The sequence below is a fragment of the Mastigoproctus giganteus genome, chromosome 10, assembly GCF_048544385.1.
Source record: "Mastigoproctus giganteus isolate SK-2022 chromosome 10, ASM4854438v1, whole genome shotgun sequence".
NCBI classification, from domain to species: domain Eukaryota; kingdom Metazoa; phylum Arthropoda; class Arachnida; order Uropygi; family Thelyphonidae; genus Mastigoproctus; species Mastigoproctus giganteus.
The window spans coordinates 160,894,740-160,912,760 of record NC_143584.1 but is presented as its reverse complement, the minus strand read 5'-3'; the positions used below and the strand labels follow the sequence as shown (position 1 = coordinate 160,912,760).

General features: G+C 36.5%; 1 protein-coding gene across 12 annotated transcripts in view; it reads left to right on the top strand.

Annotated features, from left to right (window-relative positions):
- The window catches only part of LOC150079426 (histone deacetylase 4-like), a 352,480-nt gene that overhangs the window by 101,628 nt on the left and 232,831 nt on the right, over positions 1–18,021 (top strand). For 9 of the 12 annotated variants that reach the window (XM_090383431.1, XM_090383432.1, XM_090383437.1 and 6 more), the window contains 2 exons: positions 6,970–7,032; positions 15,124–15,371. In XM_090383431.1, coding sequence (XP_090239557.1) covers positions 6,970–7,032; positions 15,124–15,371 — 311 coding nt within the window. The remainder of the gene's footprint in view (positions 1–6,969; positions 7,033–15,123; positions 15,372–18,021) is intronic. The other 3 variants (XM_090383436.1, XM_090383438.1, XM_090383434.1) reach the window with 1 other exon arrangement.

Genomic DNA, 18,021 nt, shown 5'->3' with positions numbered 1-18,021 from the left:
TAAACTATTGAAACTTAATAAACTGTTTATTATGCTATAAACCGGATTAGAGATGTTATCTGATAAGTAACACTGTCCAATTAGACAGTATTATTGTTTAGCATTAGCATTAGTAGAGGCATTTGATGCAAGAAAGCAAGCTTATGCAGCATCAGCCAAAAAAAAAAAAAAAAAAAAGTAACATAAATAAATAAAAATAACCACTTCCACTTCACCCCTCTGTTCGTTCGAAATACCTGTCCAGCTGAGCCTTAAACTTATTTAGGCTATCAACTTCCAAGACAAGGGATGGAAGTCTGTTCCACCAACCAACCAACCACTCGCTGACTAAAGGCAAATTTCCGCACGTCTATCCCACATCTGTCCTTCCTCAAGATGTTATTTGAATACTTTCTACAGAAGCTGAAGTTTACAAGATTACTTTGTCGATAAGGTAGCTAGAAAAATACCTCGCTGATGATAAAGCTAATTTCAAATGAGGTCAGAACTTGGTGATATCTGTAAATGGTAATGCAACTAATACAAATGCAGAAAAGCTCGTACAAAGGCGAAATGAATATGGGAATTTGGTATGCATAATAAGAAGAGTTACAATAGACTGGAGCTGTTTTGTAAACAGCCGTATGCATATTTTATACCCTCTTGAGCGAAGTACAATACAGAAATAAAATTCTAATTTCATTATTCTGATTATTCTAAATTCTCGTAATTCTAATTGAGGCTGTTCCATTTCCCACGTAACAGAATATACTCTATTTACACCGTATATACAATGTACAATTGAATAACTCATCAGAAAGACATTTATAGACAGAATAATACAAAACCGCTGAGCTCATCTTATAAATGCGTCAAAATAATGTTATAATTACGGTGTATTTCAAAAGTGGATTTACAATTTGCGTGTCTTCTAAATATTTTCTGTAAATATATTAATATTTAATGTTGCAACACAAAACAACGAAACTAATTTTACTACCATATTTTAAGTTTTAATGAAACCATTAAATTTTGCAGATTTTAAATGTACTACGATTTGTGTTTATTCAATATATACACGGAAGGTTTACCTGTAGAATTTCTGTCAACAAAAGTTCTAAAATTAAATTTCGGGCGTTGTTACTGACTTTCTTTCACCCATACCACACATTTACATTTTTCGGCATTAATAAAATCCACCATGTTTGTTGACACTATATTAGCGCTAGCAGTGGCACCTAACGGAAATAAACTTAAAGATGTATCTAAAATTATAGCAGTGTTTATTAGTAGTATTTAGGTGTTGTTATAAGAGTAAATATTTTTATACACAGTGAAAATTATAAATCTAATTCTAAACTGCCATTAAAATACCATTATTTTAAGTTTAATTAAGAGTATTAAAATTTGTGAATAATGGCTAGTCAAATAACCAGTGCAGATTATAAAAGTCAGTAATATTAAAATTACAAAGTGTGAAAAGATATGATTTAAAATTGTAGAACGCAAACTTCATTCTGTAACAAAATAATATGTACAGTTACAAGGAAATCAAAGAAACCAAAAATATACTAAATTAATGAAACTAAGTTCCTTCTGAAACTGGACTATTAGATGAATTGTTAGAATCATTGGAGATCCCTTGATATCCTGTTTAGAATATTCTGTTTGAATACGTCTATTGTGAAAATCTTCCTCTGCTTGACTATTGTAAGCCAGGATATAAGAATTATATAACGTTTTATGTTGGGGTTCCCAGCGTGCTGTCTTATTTTTGCCGGTAGGAAGTGGATGTCACGAACACACCAGCACTCAGTAAACAAACTACTGTATTGAAAGACATAAGGATATGCTGGACACATTTATTACAATACACCAGCTCGCTTACAACGCCTACACACACACACTACAAATAGGCATAGAAAACAGTTGGTTGGTTGGTTTGGTTGATTTTGGTTTTTTATGGCACAAAAACGACTAGGCTTATATAATGCGCCAAATCACATAGAAAACAGTAATTTAGCTTAAGTTGCATAAATATCAGAATAAAAATTGCAATTCCCTGTACAGTAGGTACCAAAATACTATACCAAGTATTCTAGCATAATACGCGAAATAAAGCCTGCGCTGTTGGCAACGACAGTAATTATAATCAGCAGTAAATTTTAAAAGAAAATTATTAATTTCACACGTAATAGTCCTATATCCTGTAATTATTTGTTTTTTAGGAGCATTAGCAACTAAGGCCATATTGCTCCGCGAATATGCGGTGGTCATTCCCTAACCTTTCCGCATCCTCCGTATTTGGTGGTGACGGGCTCGAACCCCAGTCTAATCAAGAAGCGTGTGCTACGCACTGCTTCTGCTACTCTTTCCCACCTGGCTACGGAAGCGCCTATCCTGTAATTAGGATATTTATGTATCCTGCTTAAGCGTACCTACAGCAGTAGCTTATTAGGTTGAGTGAGACATTTTGTGGTGAGTGAGACATAGACCAATACACGACATCTGATTTCACCGTATAAATATGTCAGAATAATTTTTTAACTACAATGTATTTCAAGAGTCGCACATCTTGCTGGCTGCATCCGAGGGCTAATAAAAATAAAGAAAACCAATTAGAAATCAGATCGGTGTTGAACACGCTTCATCTTGTCAACTTCACATACTCAGAGATTCTTCAATGAGTAAGAAAGATTCTGTCATTCCAACCTACATATCACGCAACGTCACTTACGTTATAATCCATTTTCTTCCTGTATTGAGCAGCATCTAGTCTTGTGGGAATCCAGTTTCTGTCTCAATTCTTCGGGAACAATCGCATGTTCCCGATTCCCAATTATTTCTTGACATAAGAATAATGTAGGGTGTATTATCTCTTCTAGCAGTTCTAGCTATTTCATTTTTCAAGTTTCTTGCAAATTCTGATAATTCAGGATCACACCGTCAACCTGGTCTCAGTCACTTCAGTAATGTTCCAAAATCTTCAGCTTAAAAGTCCAGAGACAATAGACAATATCTAAATATTCTGCACACATAATACAGTTGTAACTGTTTGTAGGTACAATTTCATTCTATTTTCAATTTTTTACATAAATGGTACGTTGGCACAGGTAGTACCATCAAATAATTAGAATTCTTCCATTCCGTATTAATGATCATACCGTTCTTGTATATTTAATTTTTCTCTCTCTTTCTGGAACTTCATAAAGATTAAGATTATCAAGGTAATCTTATTATTAAGGTTACCATGAATACCAATAGATTTACCTCGAGAAAAGCTCTCGTTTGCTGATGTTTATTGTGTTTTCATTGTCTCTAAGAACACTCAAACGTTTTTTAATGTTTGCCATCCTCACAAGGTAACAATCTCCAATGAGCTTCTATAGTGGGCTCACCATTTTCTGAGTGAATACTCTTGACAGTGCATATTTTGCTAAGAAAGTCATTCTTCAACGGACTGAATAAATCTGCTTGTCAATATAAGGGCAGTCTTTGGCGTAACTACTGTTTTGATGTCAACCAGAATTCCCCAGGAACAAATCCTCACGTATTATGTTTGAGCTCTTCTTTTTATCATTAATATGTTCCTGCATTCCTTTGCCTGTTTAGCATATATCAATTGTTGGAGAATTTAAGACTGAGAAGAAAAAAGATGCTTATTGATATTGGTCTTAAATTTCTATTGATTCTAATTTTCGAGAAATGCATATGAAGGAAGGTTGTTCCAGAGAACAGTAGTAGAAGGGATAAATGAGGAAGAGAAAAAGTTCTGATTTTCGAACTGAACTGTGAATGCATGCTTGCGTGCAAGATTATCCTAGAAAGTAGCTCAGATGATTTTGAAAAATGAAAGACAAAGAACGACATAACTTTTACTATCAACGCAACTGCCATCGAAAAGGACCACTGCTTCAGGGACCACCTCGATATGGCCAGATAAAAAACACTTGCAACTCTCTGGGCAATCCGACAAGAACTGATTGGTCTAAGGTTTCGGGATTCCTTTTACAAGAAACCTTTTACAATACGTGAAAATAAATCTAATTCCTGTATTTCTCTATACATCTGTGCTCTTGTCTGGATCGAGATCAAATATTTTTTATAATATATAAAAAAAATATATTATACTGCCCAATACTCAACCCAGTAGTTTCTTGGGATGGAATATTGGCTCCTGAGATGCCTAAATAGGGTGTTGGGCAATCTGTTTACGATCTCCTGAGCGTGCTTGATTATTTCATTTTCGATTATTGTAATTATTTTGATTATTCGCAATGTACACCATTGTAGTCTAACGAAGCTGTACCGCAGGGGAAGACCGGATGTGAAAATAAAAGGATGGTAATAATAATAATGTATAATAATGTCTAGTATTTGAGGTACGTGTGGAAATGTCCATAGAAAAGACATGCAGCAAAATCTGAACATTTGTGTGACAGAGAGGCAGAACAAGTTTGTAAGTTGAGGAATCGTTATTTAACCTCACTGCCCTCTTGGGGATGGGTGACACCATCCTCGAGACGAAGGAGGAGTAGTCTGGCTTTTTTCCTCCAGTATTAGATAAACAAATAGTACATGAGTACATCCAGTCAATGTGCATATTCCCAAGGTGATATTCAAGGGTAAAAGCTGTTTTTTATTCATTAAACTAGGTGGTCCCAGCCAGCTTTTCCGGCAACCTCCCCAATATTTACATTATTGTACAAATAATATTAAAAAATATATTATACTGCTCCATTATATCTATAGTTGCGCAGTATAATAGTTGGTCACCATCCCTGGCACGTGGAACCGGGCCAGGAGCCTACTCTCAAGCGAACAAATGAGATGTATATGAATCAAATGCATGCCCTCAACCAACGAAGGCCATGCAGTTCTGCTTTTCATGTCCGAGAAAAGCATTAAAGGCATTTAAGATAATCATCAGGAACTTTCACTATCGAATGGGGGCATCTGTGCGCATATTTTTGCAGATCAACTGGGGCACGCCAAGCTGAGATGATTACTTATTTTATAGTTATGATCAATTATAAATACTGTGATATACTTGCTGAGACTGTTATAAGCCTACTAAGAAACATAAACGAACTAAACGTCCATTTTAAAAATTCATAACAAATCACTTGAAACCACGTTTGTCATGAAATTTTAAAGGGATAACCCCGACAATGGAGTAAAGAATGAAAGGGTCAATCTGTCTCTTTTACTGCAGTTTTCTGACACAAACGTGGCACATCCTGTTCCAGAGCATTATTTTTTCAGCCACACCATTATTTATTCTATGTGACACATAAATCACTTCATCATGGGGTAAGACATCACCTCCGCGAAGATTTCATATTCTGCTTTTAGAATTCTGAAAAAAATCGTTCATTTTTATTTCCATCTACGGAATAGACTTGCTTCCTGACCAATCAGAAATCAATATATCGAACTTGGTGTATTTCAAACTTTATATTCCAAAATTGTTTATAGTTATTTAAAACATACGCCTAGAAGAATTATATAATCAATGTACAAATGAATAAATGTTTCTTCTTTAGTACCTAATTAACAAAAGAATACATATTATTCATTTTAATTAAGGTTAAGCTTCTAATACCTTGGTTCAGTTTATTCGTTGTGAGCTCATCACCATGTTTTTATCGAAATTCTAAAACATTTTTATAAATAAATTTTACTTTCGCCTTCTACGCCGAAGTTTTCACGCCATTTCCAGTTTGTGTACCCCTGTTTTAGATACGCTTGAATTCTAGAACATTGGAAAGAGACGTTTGTGCAAGGCCATGCACTAGTATCAGTTCAACCAGATAAAGTGATAGTACCGAGACTAGACAGATAAATCTTTTTTAAACGAATACAGATTTTGAAGATAGCGATAATTGATTGGGAATCGCGGACCAAGTTATCCAACTGGACAATTTCCAATGTGTAACGTTGTTGGGGAAGTGTTGTAGTTGGGTTTTAGGAGCATTAGCGACTAAGGCCATATTGCTCCGTGTATGTTGTCTGTAAATTACGTGTGTTCTGAGGTCGATTTTCTGTTTGCTGGACAAAAAAACCCTAGTTTTCAGGAGAAAAAACCCATGCTACCCTCGCCTGAGACCGACTAACTCAGCCACGTTGTGAAAGAGCTCCATAAAAATTCCTCACTTCACCGACGGGACTCGAATTCAGGTCTTTTCCGCCAAGTCTGCTGTGCTATTCACGAGGGCCTGGGGCGTGCTCGCTTACTTCATATAATATATGCGATATCCTTCATGTTCCAAACACAACAAAATTTCCTAAATAAACAACATACGACATGCTATTTGTCAAGTCTAACAACGAAACTGATGTTTTTATGTTTGTCTGGATTGACAGTTGTAATTCATCCACTTCTCTTCACACTACGACTGATGTTGAGATCCCTGAGCTGGGAGGAGTAATTGTATACTTCACTTAAACTTGACCTTATATTTATACTTGTATAACGAGACTTGCAATATGTTAATACAAGGATCCTCCACCTATGTGTTTACTCTCCGTAGTAAATATCGTCTTCTTACTTTCCTTAATTGCGCATAAGGTAAACAAGTTCAAGGTAAGAGTGTTTATTGCTTTCAAAAGCTCTTAGTTTATAAAAAAAAAACCTTTCTAATAATAATAATAATGGATGAAATTTTCGTCTGATTTGTAATTTTTATATCCGAAAGCTAGACTTAAATTATGTTTTATTAAAATAAATAGAAAAGAAATGCCAACAGGATATACGAACACAAGTGGGCCATTCACATCTTATTTATATTTTAAATAATAAAATAAATATCCGCAGCTGACTTCAATTTTTTTTAGTTTTTATCCTCAACTTTCGTGGTTGGATTCGAAATTAGTTTTTGACTATTTAATAGTTTTTCGGATTTCACCAAAAGCGGGTTAATTTTTTTTCTTTGAAAACGCTATTTAATAAGAATTAGCAGGACTGACTTCAATTTTGTTTGATTCCAGAAAGCTTGGCTTCCCATCACTCTGTCGAGATCAGTAATCATTATACCCATTTACAAAGAAAGGGTAAGTGACCTTCATTGAGAACTGAATTATATTTAAATAAATATTAATTTATTGCACATTACAGTAAGCCCTTCACAACACATGACATGGCTAGGGGCAGATAATTTAGTACATAGGAAATAAAATAGTAAATAATCAACATTAGACATTAAGCTGCTAATTACTTCTTTGAAGGCAGGGTGCTATTTGCATTTATTTTCATCTGATTGGAATTCTTACTTCTACAGGCTTCAGAGTTGAGAAATCTTTGGCACTGATTGGAATTTTTATTTTACTCCTATAGGCTTGAGAGTCGAGAAATCTTTGGCAATCAAGGGGTGCATTCGGAGGCGTTCTGCCCATTTTCTTGAGTCTGGAGAGGTTAAATTTGAATTATTGGTTTCTTGAATTTTCTCTGTTGGGAGCTGCTATTATTAGTTGGCTATATTTGGTGAATCGCGTGTAGAAGTTATCAACTTTGCAAGAAATATGACTCCAAACTCGTCAGTCTGTTGTAGACACTTTGTGTTTAAGTTTTCATAACGTTTTTGCCTGGTGGGGTATCTCTGTATTTTTCCTTAGGTTTGCTAAGTTTACTTGAGACTTCAGTTGTTAAACATGGTAAATTCATGATTTTTTTTCTGGCTGTAGTCTACGCGAAAAGAACCTTCAAATTTTATTTTACCTTTATCCCGTATCCAAACAAATTTTCATGATAATGTTAGCGCAGTACATGATCAAGTGATATCTTTGGATTGGAAAAGGATGTGATTAGATGAATCCAAGTTAGCGCTATTTTGTACAAATGACAGGGTTAGAATGTGGTACCGACTTCATGAAGCAACGAGCCGACAACCTCTTTTTCCTCTTAAGTTAGGAAGGAGACATGTTTATATGGCATGAAATCGTTCCTGATATGTCTGAAGGAATATCATGCATGCCTTCCCATTTCTGTCTTGCAGTAAGGCATCTACAATGTTCTATTTCATCTCAATTGAGATGGCTAATGTAGAATTGTAATGCCAGCATAAATCGAGCTTGATACGTTGTCAGTGGTTTTTGAGACGCACATATTCTTCAGCTCTTAAATGCTATTGAACATTTGTGAGATGTTTTGGTATGTCGCATATACGTACAGTCATCACTGGAAGAACTACATGCCTGTAATAAATCTCCGATATAAATAAAATTTATCCCACAGGATACCATTTCGTACTTATTGAATTCATACCATAATAGTCCTACCGGATATTCGGGTAAGGTTAATGATTGGCTCGGTAGTTCGAAGATATTGAATGGTACCACACTCAAGGTAGTAGAAAATGAAAAAGACCTAGGGGTAATTGTATAGTCCAGCATGAACTTATCTGAGCAGTGTAGACAGGTGCTCGGACAGCTCATGGAGTTCTGTTAGTGGTATACAGGAACTTTGTCAACAGAGACAAGGAGATCAAGGAGATTCCTGTTGTATAGGGAAATGGTTAGGCCACATCTTGAGTACTGCTTACAGGTTTGGATGCCTCACTTTAAGAAAGACGTGGATCTCTTTGAATGGGTGCAGAGAAGAGAAACCTGATTGGTCAAGAACTCTTAAAGGGATACCTTTACTAAAGACTTCGGTTCTGCAAATTTCAGAACTTGGAAACTAAGCACCTGCGATCTAATTGAAGTGTTTAAGACTTTAAATGGATTGAGTAAACTAAATGCTGGCGGCATCCTTACTCTTTCCTCATAAACTTAAATTGAAAAAAGATGGTTGCAGGATTGATATGCACAAATTTGCCTTCAGCCAGAGATTGAAAATTTTGGAAATCTCTATTAGATTATCGCAACAATAAGGATGTACTATTAGATGGGATAGGTAGTGTTATTTTATTATTATTATTTTGGTTGATGCTGTATAAGTGTGCTCTCATGCATCATTTGCCACTTCTACTACTATTAATAATAATTACTTTATGTTGAATTTTTATGCTGACCTCAAACAGCAAATGTTTTTGAAACCAATGGAGCTTCAATACTATGAATGAATCGAGGGCTGGAATAACTGTGTAAACTTAATATTGGACTAAAAGTTGGAGTTTAACCGTGACTGAACTGGTGTACATAACGTAGTTCATAGGCATGTTAAAACTGTTTTAAAAAAATAAAATAAAAAATAAACGGAATTACAGATATAAATTTAGACTAATATTGCCCAGGGAAGTATCTGTAGAAAAGCTGTATATCAACAGTTGAATATCCTTTTATACACGACCCGTGTGGAAAAGGCATGGGTTCGAGTCCTGTCTGGATATTAGAGACATTTTTCTTTTTCACATTATGGTGAATTATTCTTTTTCGGACGACGGTTGCAATGCCTTTTCTCTCGGAAAATTTGGATTTTCATCCAGAAAACCGACCATAATATATAACAACTTACAGACAAAATTCACTGACCTCATAGTCGTAATTGCTTTGGCGAAAAAAAAAGCAAATAACTTAATAATAACCATATTTTATGATCTTTAAATGACTGTCCTTATACAATAGATTCTCCATTATTTGGAGGCGGATTAACGGGAATCTCTACAGTCTCATAAATCTAAGTCGGATAACAAAAACGATGCGTGGAATCCATTATAGGTATTATTTGTTTTGATGGCTTGTTTACCATTTTTCTAATGTTCCTGTAGACAGACCATCGAATTTCTTAGAAACCTTATTCCCACCTTTGCTTTCTGCCTAGTAACCCACTCTAGTCATATTTCAGCAATACTGCGGTTTGTGTATGTTCATCATATTAAAACGGAAAAAGATTGTTCTTTTTGGTTGAACGAAAATTGAGCTTATCAATAAAAATGAAAAAGTGCTAAATTGACAGCTTTAATTGGTCTATCCTTGACTCCATGGAACAACAAGGAGACGTTGCTGTCGCTGACAAGATTGTTGCAAAATTTACGCAGTACCATTCGCAGAAAGATAAATCAAGGGAAAAGAGAAGTTCATTTAATGCGAGGTGTGGAAATAAAGTTCCTGGATTGAAGCAATAAAAAGAACACAAAGTGTAGGAGCTCAAAAATGGTTTTATTTTTATTCAAAGTAATCACTACCTGATTGAATGCATTTATTACTTCATGCAAAATTTGATGAATCTCGTCTTCTTATTCATATCCAACTCATCAGCCATTATTCTGACGGTCAAACGACAATCTCTTGCCACAATTTCCCGAACTTTTGCAACTCTGTCCGTTTCAAGATGTTGGCCCACGGAGGCCCACATCTTGGGTCATCGCGAACATCCTCACTTCCGTTTTTGAACAGCTTAAACCATTCAGATATTCATGATATTTACGAATTACTTTTATTGTACGGATTATGCAGGAAATTATATTTTTCAATCCTCCCAGATAATCGGGAATCTGTTGTATGATTACTGTTTAAAGAGTTGAAAGAAATATCTATATATTTCAGAATCTGATGAAGATGCTACATTTCTAGAAATGCTAAAACAAATGACTTTTTCTCAACCTGCCAATTAAGGTGTTTTGACTCATTTATATATCAAGGTATATATACAGATTCTAATAATGTTACAAGATCAACTTCATGCTAAACGCATTCACTAAATGCGTGAAATGGTGAGGGTGAGTATTTCTAGTCTCTAGTCAGAAATATTTCTCTAAAATATGTCAACATTTTCCACCGTTAATCTTGGACACCTTCCAACTTTCTTAGACTTAACCAGCAAGCCGTTCATGACGTAACCTTTGTGACTATCATTTGGAATCTTTTATTAGATGTTTTCTCATTGGCTTATGACGTCATTAGAACTTCAAGGCTGTAAATAATAAAAAAAAACCCTGATATAAATATGATGTACGATTTCCTTCAAAAAAACATAAACAGCACCGTACTTGGCTGTAAGATTACAGTGAATATGAACACCAAATAAAGTTTTAAATAAAGGAGTTACTAGTCGGAAACATTTGGAATCAACATTGTGATTGCTCAAGACTGGAAGTAAATGATTTACGTAGATCAGGTGTCCCATTTCTTTAAAAAAAAAAAAAAAAAAAAACCTTGTTGCTTTAGAAAGTGATTCTTGAATAAGGTAAAATATAGGGCCTCCTACAAGTTGCTAAAAGTTAAAATCGTATGTATTTCCGTAAACATCGTAAACGTCTAGAAACTCTAGAGGGCCACACTTGGCTTCCGGCCTGTAGTTAAAATATTCTGCTTTAGTTCAATCAGCCAAATAAACTTGGAACCCCGTCTTGATGTCAATCCAATACTAATAGAACACAAAGTGTAGGAGCTAGATACAGGCATATTAAAATGGTTGTATCTAAGCTACATTAAATACAGCACAATAAACATGCGGTGTTAAAATGTTCCAGTAGTATCTTATTCTGGCCATTCATGATCGTTGTGAAAACATCTTTTGAAGACTGACATACACACAGGAAACTACAGTCACACATGATGTAAGAATAGTTCTAGTTGACGTAATGCGTGTTATGTTGATGGCGTGGCGTAAGATTATTATAAACTGTTCGGTTATAATGTTGATCGGTGGTAGGATGCATACAAAAACAGGGATGGAAATATATGATGCAAGAAGAGTGTGAATTTCTTCACCTTTCATCTTTTTTCTCTGTTCGGATGTACCGTGTTTGAATTCCGTTTGTTTAAATGTATAAATTATAATCCAACCCGTGTACTTCAATTTATGTATCTTTGGTTTTCCCAAAAATATTTCCAGTTTCATAAAGAGCCAGACCCTTCCCGAACGAGGGCGAGTTCCAGTTTAGGATAGAAATAAAGTTAAGGGATATGAATTCAGTATTTATTTATTCCCAAGTTCCGAATTCATTGCAAGAATTCGGAACTTGGGAGAGTGCGTTCATTACTTTTTTATTTATTTATTTATTTTCTTGAAAATTTTAAAATGTATTTATAGATACACTCCGTAATGTTAATACGCGAAAATAAAAATGACGAACAACTAATTTCGCTAATGCTCTAAACCTGTATTTGTGCCTCAGATTCCATATGTGCCCATAGGGCTGTAGCAGTATTATTAAAATGTATTTCCAAATGGATGTAAGAATATTGTTTTCAGAACGGCCACTCGAAGGAAACACGAATATATTGACAGGTTGATGTTATGAAACTTGATGCGAATGTATGTTTGTTTGAGCGGCCATTCTAAAGGCAATCGTGTACTGAATTAAATCACATATGTCTGTATTATACTGAATATCAATTACATATACGTGGATTTTTTTTCTCAACAGAAAAAGCCCTAAAGCTCGCTGCTTCAGACCGACCGACTACAGCTTCGAAAGTGAAAATAAACCTCTATAGAGAATTGACAATCAAACAGTACAACATTCAACCAGTTTTAGTTTGCTGAAATGGTAGTAGTGGCAAATGATACAAGAAAGCAAGCTTATATAGCATCAGCCAAAAAAAAAAAAAAAACGCACACCCTTCACCAGTCCACACTCTCAAGACAAGAATTTGTCTAATTCTTCCTTCAATTTATTCAAAACCATCCACTTCCACAACAACAGATGAAAGCCTATTCCAACAATCAACCTGTGAACAATTAACGATCATCAACTCACCGGCTGAGGGCAAACATCGCCACAAACATACTTTTTCAACTTAAATTTATGCCCCCTCATATGTGTAGTCTCAGCAAGAGAACAATGCCATTCACATTCAGCTTACTCAATCTATTGAAAGCTTTAAACACCTCAGTCAGATCACCCAGCAGGTTCCTAGTCTCCAGACGCTGCATTTTGCAGAACTGAAGCTTTTCTAGGTACGAGCACCCTTTTGTTCCCTTCACCAATCTGGTTGCCCTTCTCTGCACCTGTTCCAGCAGATCTATATCCTTCCAAAAGTGAGGCCTGACTTCCAGACCTGTATATAATACTCTAGATGCGACATAACCATGGCCTTGTACAAAGGGACAATCACATCCTTGTCCCTACTAGCAAAGTTTCTGTATATCATTGACAAAATCCCATGATCTGTGCTGGCAGCATGTCTACACTGCTCAGAGAATTTCATATCTGACTGCACAATTAACCCCAGGTCTCTTTCATTTTCTACTACCCTGAGTGTAGTACCACACAGTTGGTATGTTACTCTGCAGATACTGCTACCCATATGCAGTATCTACCATTTGTCAATATTAAACTTCAACTGCTATTTCTCAGCCCATTGACCTAATTTTTTATAAATCTTGTTGCAGTACCATACCGTCATTACTGTCGTTAACCACCCTGCCAACCTTTGTATCATCTGAAAACTTTGACATTAAACCTGATATACTCTCATCAATATCATTAATAAATACTGAAAACAACAATGGACCCAGCACTGAATCCTCTTACCTAGATGAGATTAGATGAGGAAACTGCACTGATAACATTAGTCAACGAAGATCAGTGGCAGTTGATAACCTCTCTCTGTCTTCTTCCACTTAACCATACTAATAACTTGCCCTTAATTCCGCATTGCTCCAGTTTATACAGCAGTCTCTTATGTGCAACAGTATTAAAAGCCTTCCTGAAATCCAAGTATAGGATATCAAAATTATTTCTTGCATCCAATACTTTGGTCACTGCGTCATAGTAACCTATCAGACTGGTTAGACAAGACCGCCCCTTAACAAATCCATGCTGTGACTGCAGTATATTGCATTCCTGTCCAGATAGTCCTGCATTACTTCTTTAACCAGGGACTCCATTATTTTCCCTAGAACAGATGTTAAGCTGACAGGTCTGTAATTATTCATGTTACCTTTTGACCCCCCCACCCTTTATGAATTGGATTTATATTGCACATCTCCACTCCAAATGGACCTCCCCTGAATCCAAGGATGCTTTCATAATTATAGCTAAGGGTTTACTCACCTCCTTTGCTGCCTCCCCTCCCTTATTATGATTGAATAGATCCCATCCACCCCAAGTGCCTTTTATGTTCAGCTTCGATAATTTCACTTCCACTTTCCTTTCAGTTATCACAAAGTCATTTAGCTCCCCGTTGGAGTTTGAGAAACTTCTGACATCCCCTTTCCTAAAGAATTGCTCATGTGTGAATTTAGGTGCAAAATACCTATTCAAATTGTCCACAGCCTGAGCAACATCTCATGAACAGTTAACTCACAGACATCAAGTGGTCCAGTGTGATTCAAAGAGAAGTCTTTGCTGCATTTCTTGGAATTCTTCGCCAGAGACTTCGCATAATCTGCCTTAGCTTGCCTAATCCTCCTTTGTGACTTGATTGCAGACTAATTCATATTTACCATAGGCTTCTGTATCAGCTGATAATTTATATGCATATCGCGCATTTTTATTCTCTGCCACGTGTCTCAATGGTTCGTCTGACATCCACATATGTCTAAGCCTTTAACAATATGTCTACAGCCCATGTGTTTACTGGTTCCATGATGATCCATAGCAGTGCTTGAAATTCCAGCAGCCTTGGTAAGCACCTCGCTTTCCAGGCTGCTGCATTTTCCAACAGAAGCAGTACAAGAATCAGCTTCAACTCTGCCTACGGGTCTAGTTAATCTATTAGTCTATGTACCTCCCAAAGCTAGCAGGTTTTCGACCAACCTATCACTGCCTCGATAGCATTAGCAAATATTTTTGCACCCCTTCTATTTAAGTATATCCTATCCATGTAAAAACAGTCTCTCCTGTTGAAAAGCACAGACCACTCTGGGAAAAATTCTACCCCATGAGTCTTGCATTCTCTCCAGGGCCGAAATGATTGACGAGGCCCTCAACGTATACTCCCTCCTATCGTGGCTGGACAGAATTGCATACACTTTCAAATTCAATTGCAACATGCGACTTTTTGGCAACATTGCACTATACTTGTTAGGTCAGTCCTCAGTTCTCCTACTCTTAATATCACTAATGTCATTGTGTACAACAGTATCACCTGTTGTGCCCTTAAAAGATGACATCTGCTGTGTATAGTCCATATTTTTTCAAATGTGTTTTTATTTATATGTAATTAAAATTATCTCTGGCCTGCATATTTTAAAGAAATATATAAATTTCTTGTCGAGTGATTTATTTAACTCCTGAGTATCTTTCACTTCAGATATGAGCGGACCTAGCTTTGGAGGATCGTCCATCGTAGGAAGGGAGCGCGCAGGTGAACTAGCAAACAACTTGAACAATACCATCCTAAATCCTGCCCTCCACGAACAACACATGCAGTTCCAGCAGCAACTGCTGCAGTTGAAGCAGCAACAACAACTCCAACAACAGCTCCTTCTACAACATTTCCAGCAACAACAACAGCAATTAGCCGAACAGCATGAGAAACAGTTACAAGAAAGGATTAAAGTAAGTATGAATTAGCCATTATTTCTTTTATAGTTTATGCTTGTGTAGAATATTTCGTTTTTAGAAAATTCTTTCACTTTCAATGGACAGCAAAGCGTCTCTAAATGTAAATTAATATAAATGTATAATCATAGAAATTTGACCTACAAATGTATACATATTTATTAAATTTATATTGACAAAGGGTTCCACTGATATCGAATATACAGGACCTATATTTAGCCCCCAACTTTTCAGTTAGTATTTTCAAAAGCTTTTTACCATTTCTGATAATTCGTGGGAAAGTTAAGAATCATCTCCCGCAGCAGATTAATGCGACTTAATTATTATTTATGTTACTTTAAAGAAGGTTTCAGTGGACTCAACCTATCCACGCCGTGTGAAAAAAATCTGGATTCGAAGCTAGTGAACAGAGAAAAGGTATTTGAGCTCTTTTTCGCAGATCTTTGCAGAAAGATCTGGGTTGGGTTGAAAAGGGGTAATGTCCGACAACATCAAACCCAATGCTACAAAAGGACGAAGGCGGAAAAAAAAAACTATTACTCTGCAGGGTTGTTCTACCTCATCCTTATTCATATTTCCAGAACACTTCTTTGACAGAAAAAGATGTAGTAACACTAATACACTTTTTTGTTTAAAAATATATTTAATTGTACCACCAGGGTTACTAAATTTTTGCAGAAAGATGATAATAGAACGGATGAAAATGCATTCCTGAATGACTTTATCACAAAGTGGTTGTTTCTGAAAACAATCATTACTTTTCCCAACCTAGACATTTCCTTCTTGTTTTCGGCCTAGAATCACGGTTTAAACTAGCCATAGTTCTAAGCGCGTGACTGCTAAATACCGTTCTGTTCCTGTATTCTCTCAATCTTGTAAACTCCTCTGATCCTATGTGCCGTCACATAGCATAAACATATTGAATTAATTAAAATCCTACTCCACTTCATTACAAAATGAGTCGTTCTGTGGATCTCATTTCTTGATAATTAACATCCGGGCAATCACCGTTGCGTTCATTCCAAGATTTTTATAATTAATTGCAAATTTAAGGCTTTTATCCCTCTCCCAAAATGTTTTTGTCGACTCATCAGAAGAATGGTTTTGAAAAATTCACGCGTAATCGATGTAAGTGCGCATTCAGTCCAACAATTAAGATTCCTGCTTCAATGAGTTCTGTAATTCGGAAAAATTGTTTAAGCATTTTATCCTGGAAGACCAGATATTTTACAATCAAATGCTTTCATAAACTAATCTGTTTTGCATTTTACACTCTGAATATAATTTTATTCAGTACACAATATTTAGAACAGGTGGAAAGGAGCGGACTATGAGGCAATGGTCCCATGTCCAGCCTTGATAGAAATGTTCCCGAGTTCAAAGTATTGTACTTACAGGAAGCCCTACTATTAATATTCGGTCACTTGCATTTTACAATTAACTTTCGTGTAGGAAAACTAATAACGCGTGCTGAAACCTTTAGCCTTTTAACGCATTATTACCTGGGTCGTCTAGATAGACTTCATAATTTTGTCAAAAACAACCAATGATCCCAGGCCAAACCATGATAAACATCACCAGACCATCACGCTGCCTCCACCAAACTTCATTGTCTGGACGATACAGTCTGGCAGGTTGCTCTTCTCTGGTCATCCGCCACACTCAGGCACAACCCTCAGACTGGTAGACGATTTATTGTGACTCTTCAGCCGAAAGCGGCGTCTCCGTAGCCAGGTGGGAAGGAGCAGCAGTGCGTACCACACGCTTCTTGATTAGACCGGGGTTCGAGCCCGTCACCACCAAATATGGAGGATGCGGAAAGGTCAGGGAATGACCACCGCATATTCCGGAGCAATATGGCCTTAGTTGCTAATGCTCCTAAAAACCAAACAACAACAAACAACATCAGCCGAAAGCACAGCTTTCCATTGGTCTATAGTCTTAGAACGACGGCGTCATTTCGGGGTGGACGGTTGTACGACCCATATCATGCAGGGTCCTTCACACTGTACCAGTGCTGACATGCGTTACAATCGTCTCACCGAGGGCTTTTGTGTGCTGTGACAACTTTGACCTGCGTTCCCAGTGGATAATTCTTTGCAATTCTTTGCTTTCCTGTCACATTCCGTCAGTTTCGAAGGATTACCGTTCGTTTTCGACCCAGTCATTTCCATTTGCACATCACATCACCAGTTGTTGACCTTGGAATCTTCAGAGCCGTTGAAATGTCATGTACAGAGACCGATTCATTACGTAGCATCCTATTATCATTCAGCCCTGGAAGTCTGTTAACTCCTTCGCGGCATCTTACATTTACAATCGTACTACTGTCTCCTTGAAGGCTTTCGAGCATATTTATAGGTGTCTGACACGTGGTGAGTAGGAGGTAACCAACTATCGAAGGAGGAGTGTCCGGACTTTAATGGTAGGGCGGTGTGCTTCTTATTTGCATCTTAATATTGAGATTAAAGAGGGTTGAGATTCGTTCAGTTTTAGCTGCTGTTGGCCTTAATCCGACACTAGCCACATAACTCTGAAGTTTTCAGAGTAGTTTATAATCGGTCTTCAAAATACGCAGTTAGATTAAGGTCTTTTGGCATAGGTCCAGTAGTTCGAAGAAATAAAATTGGCTGTAGATTTTAGGAAG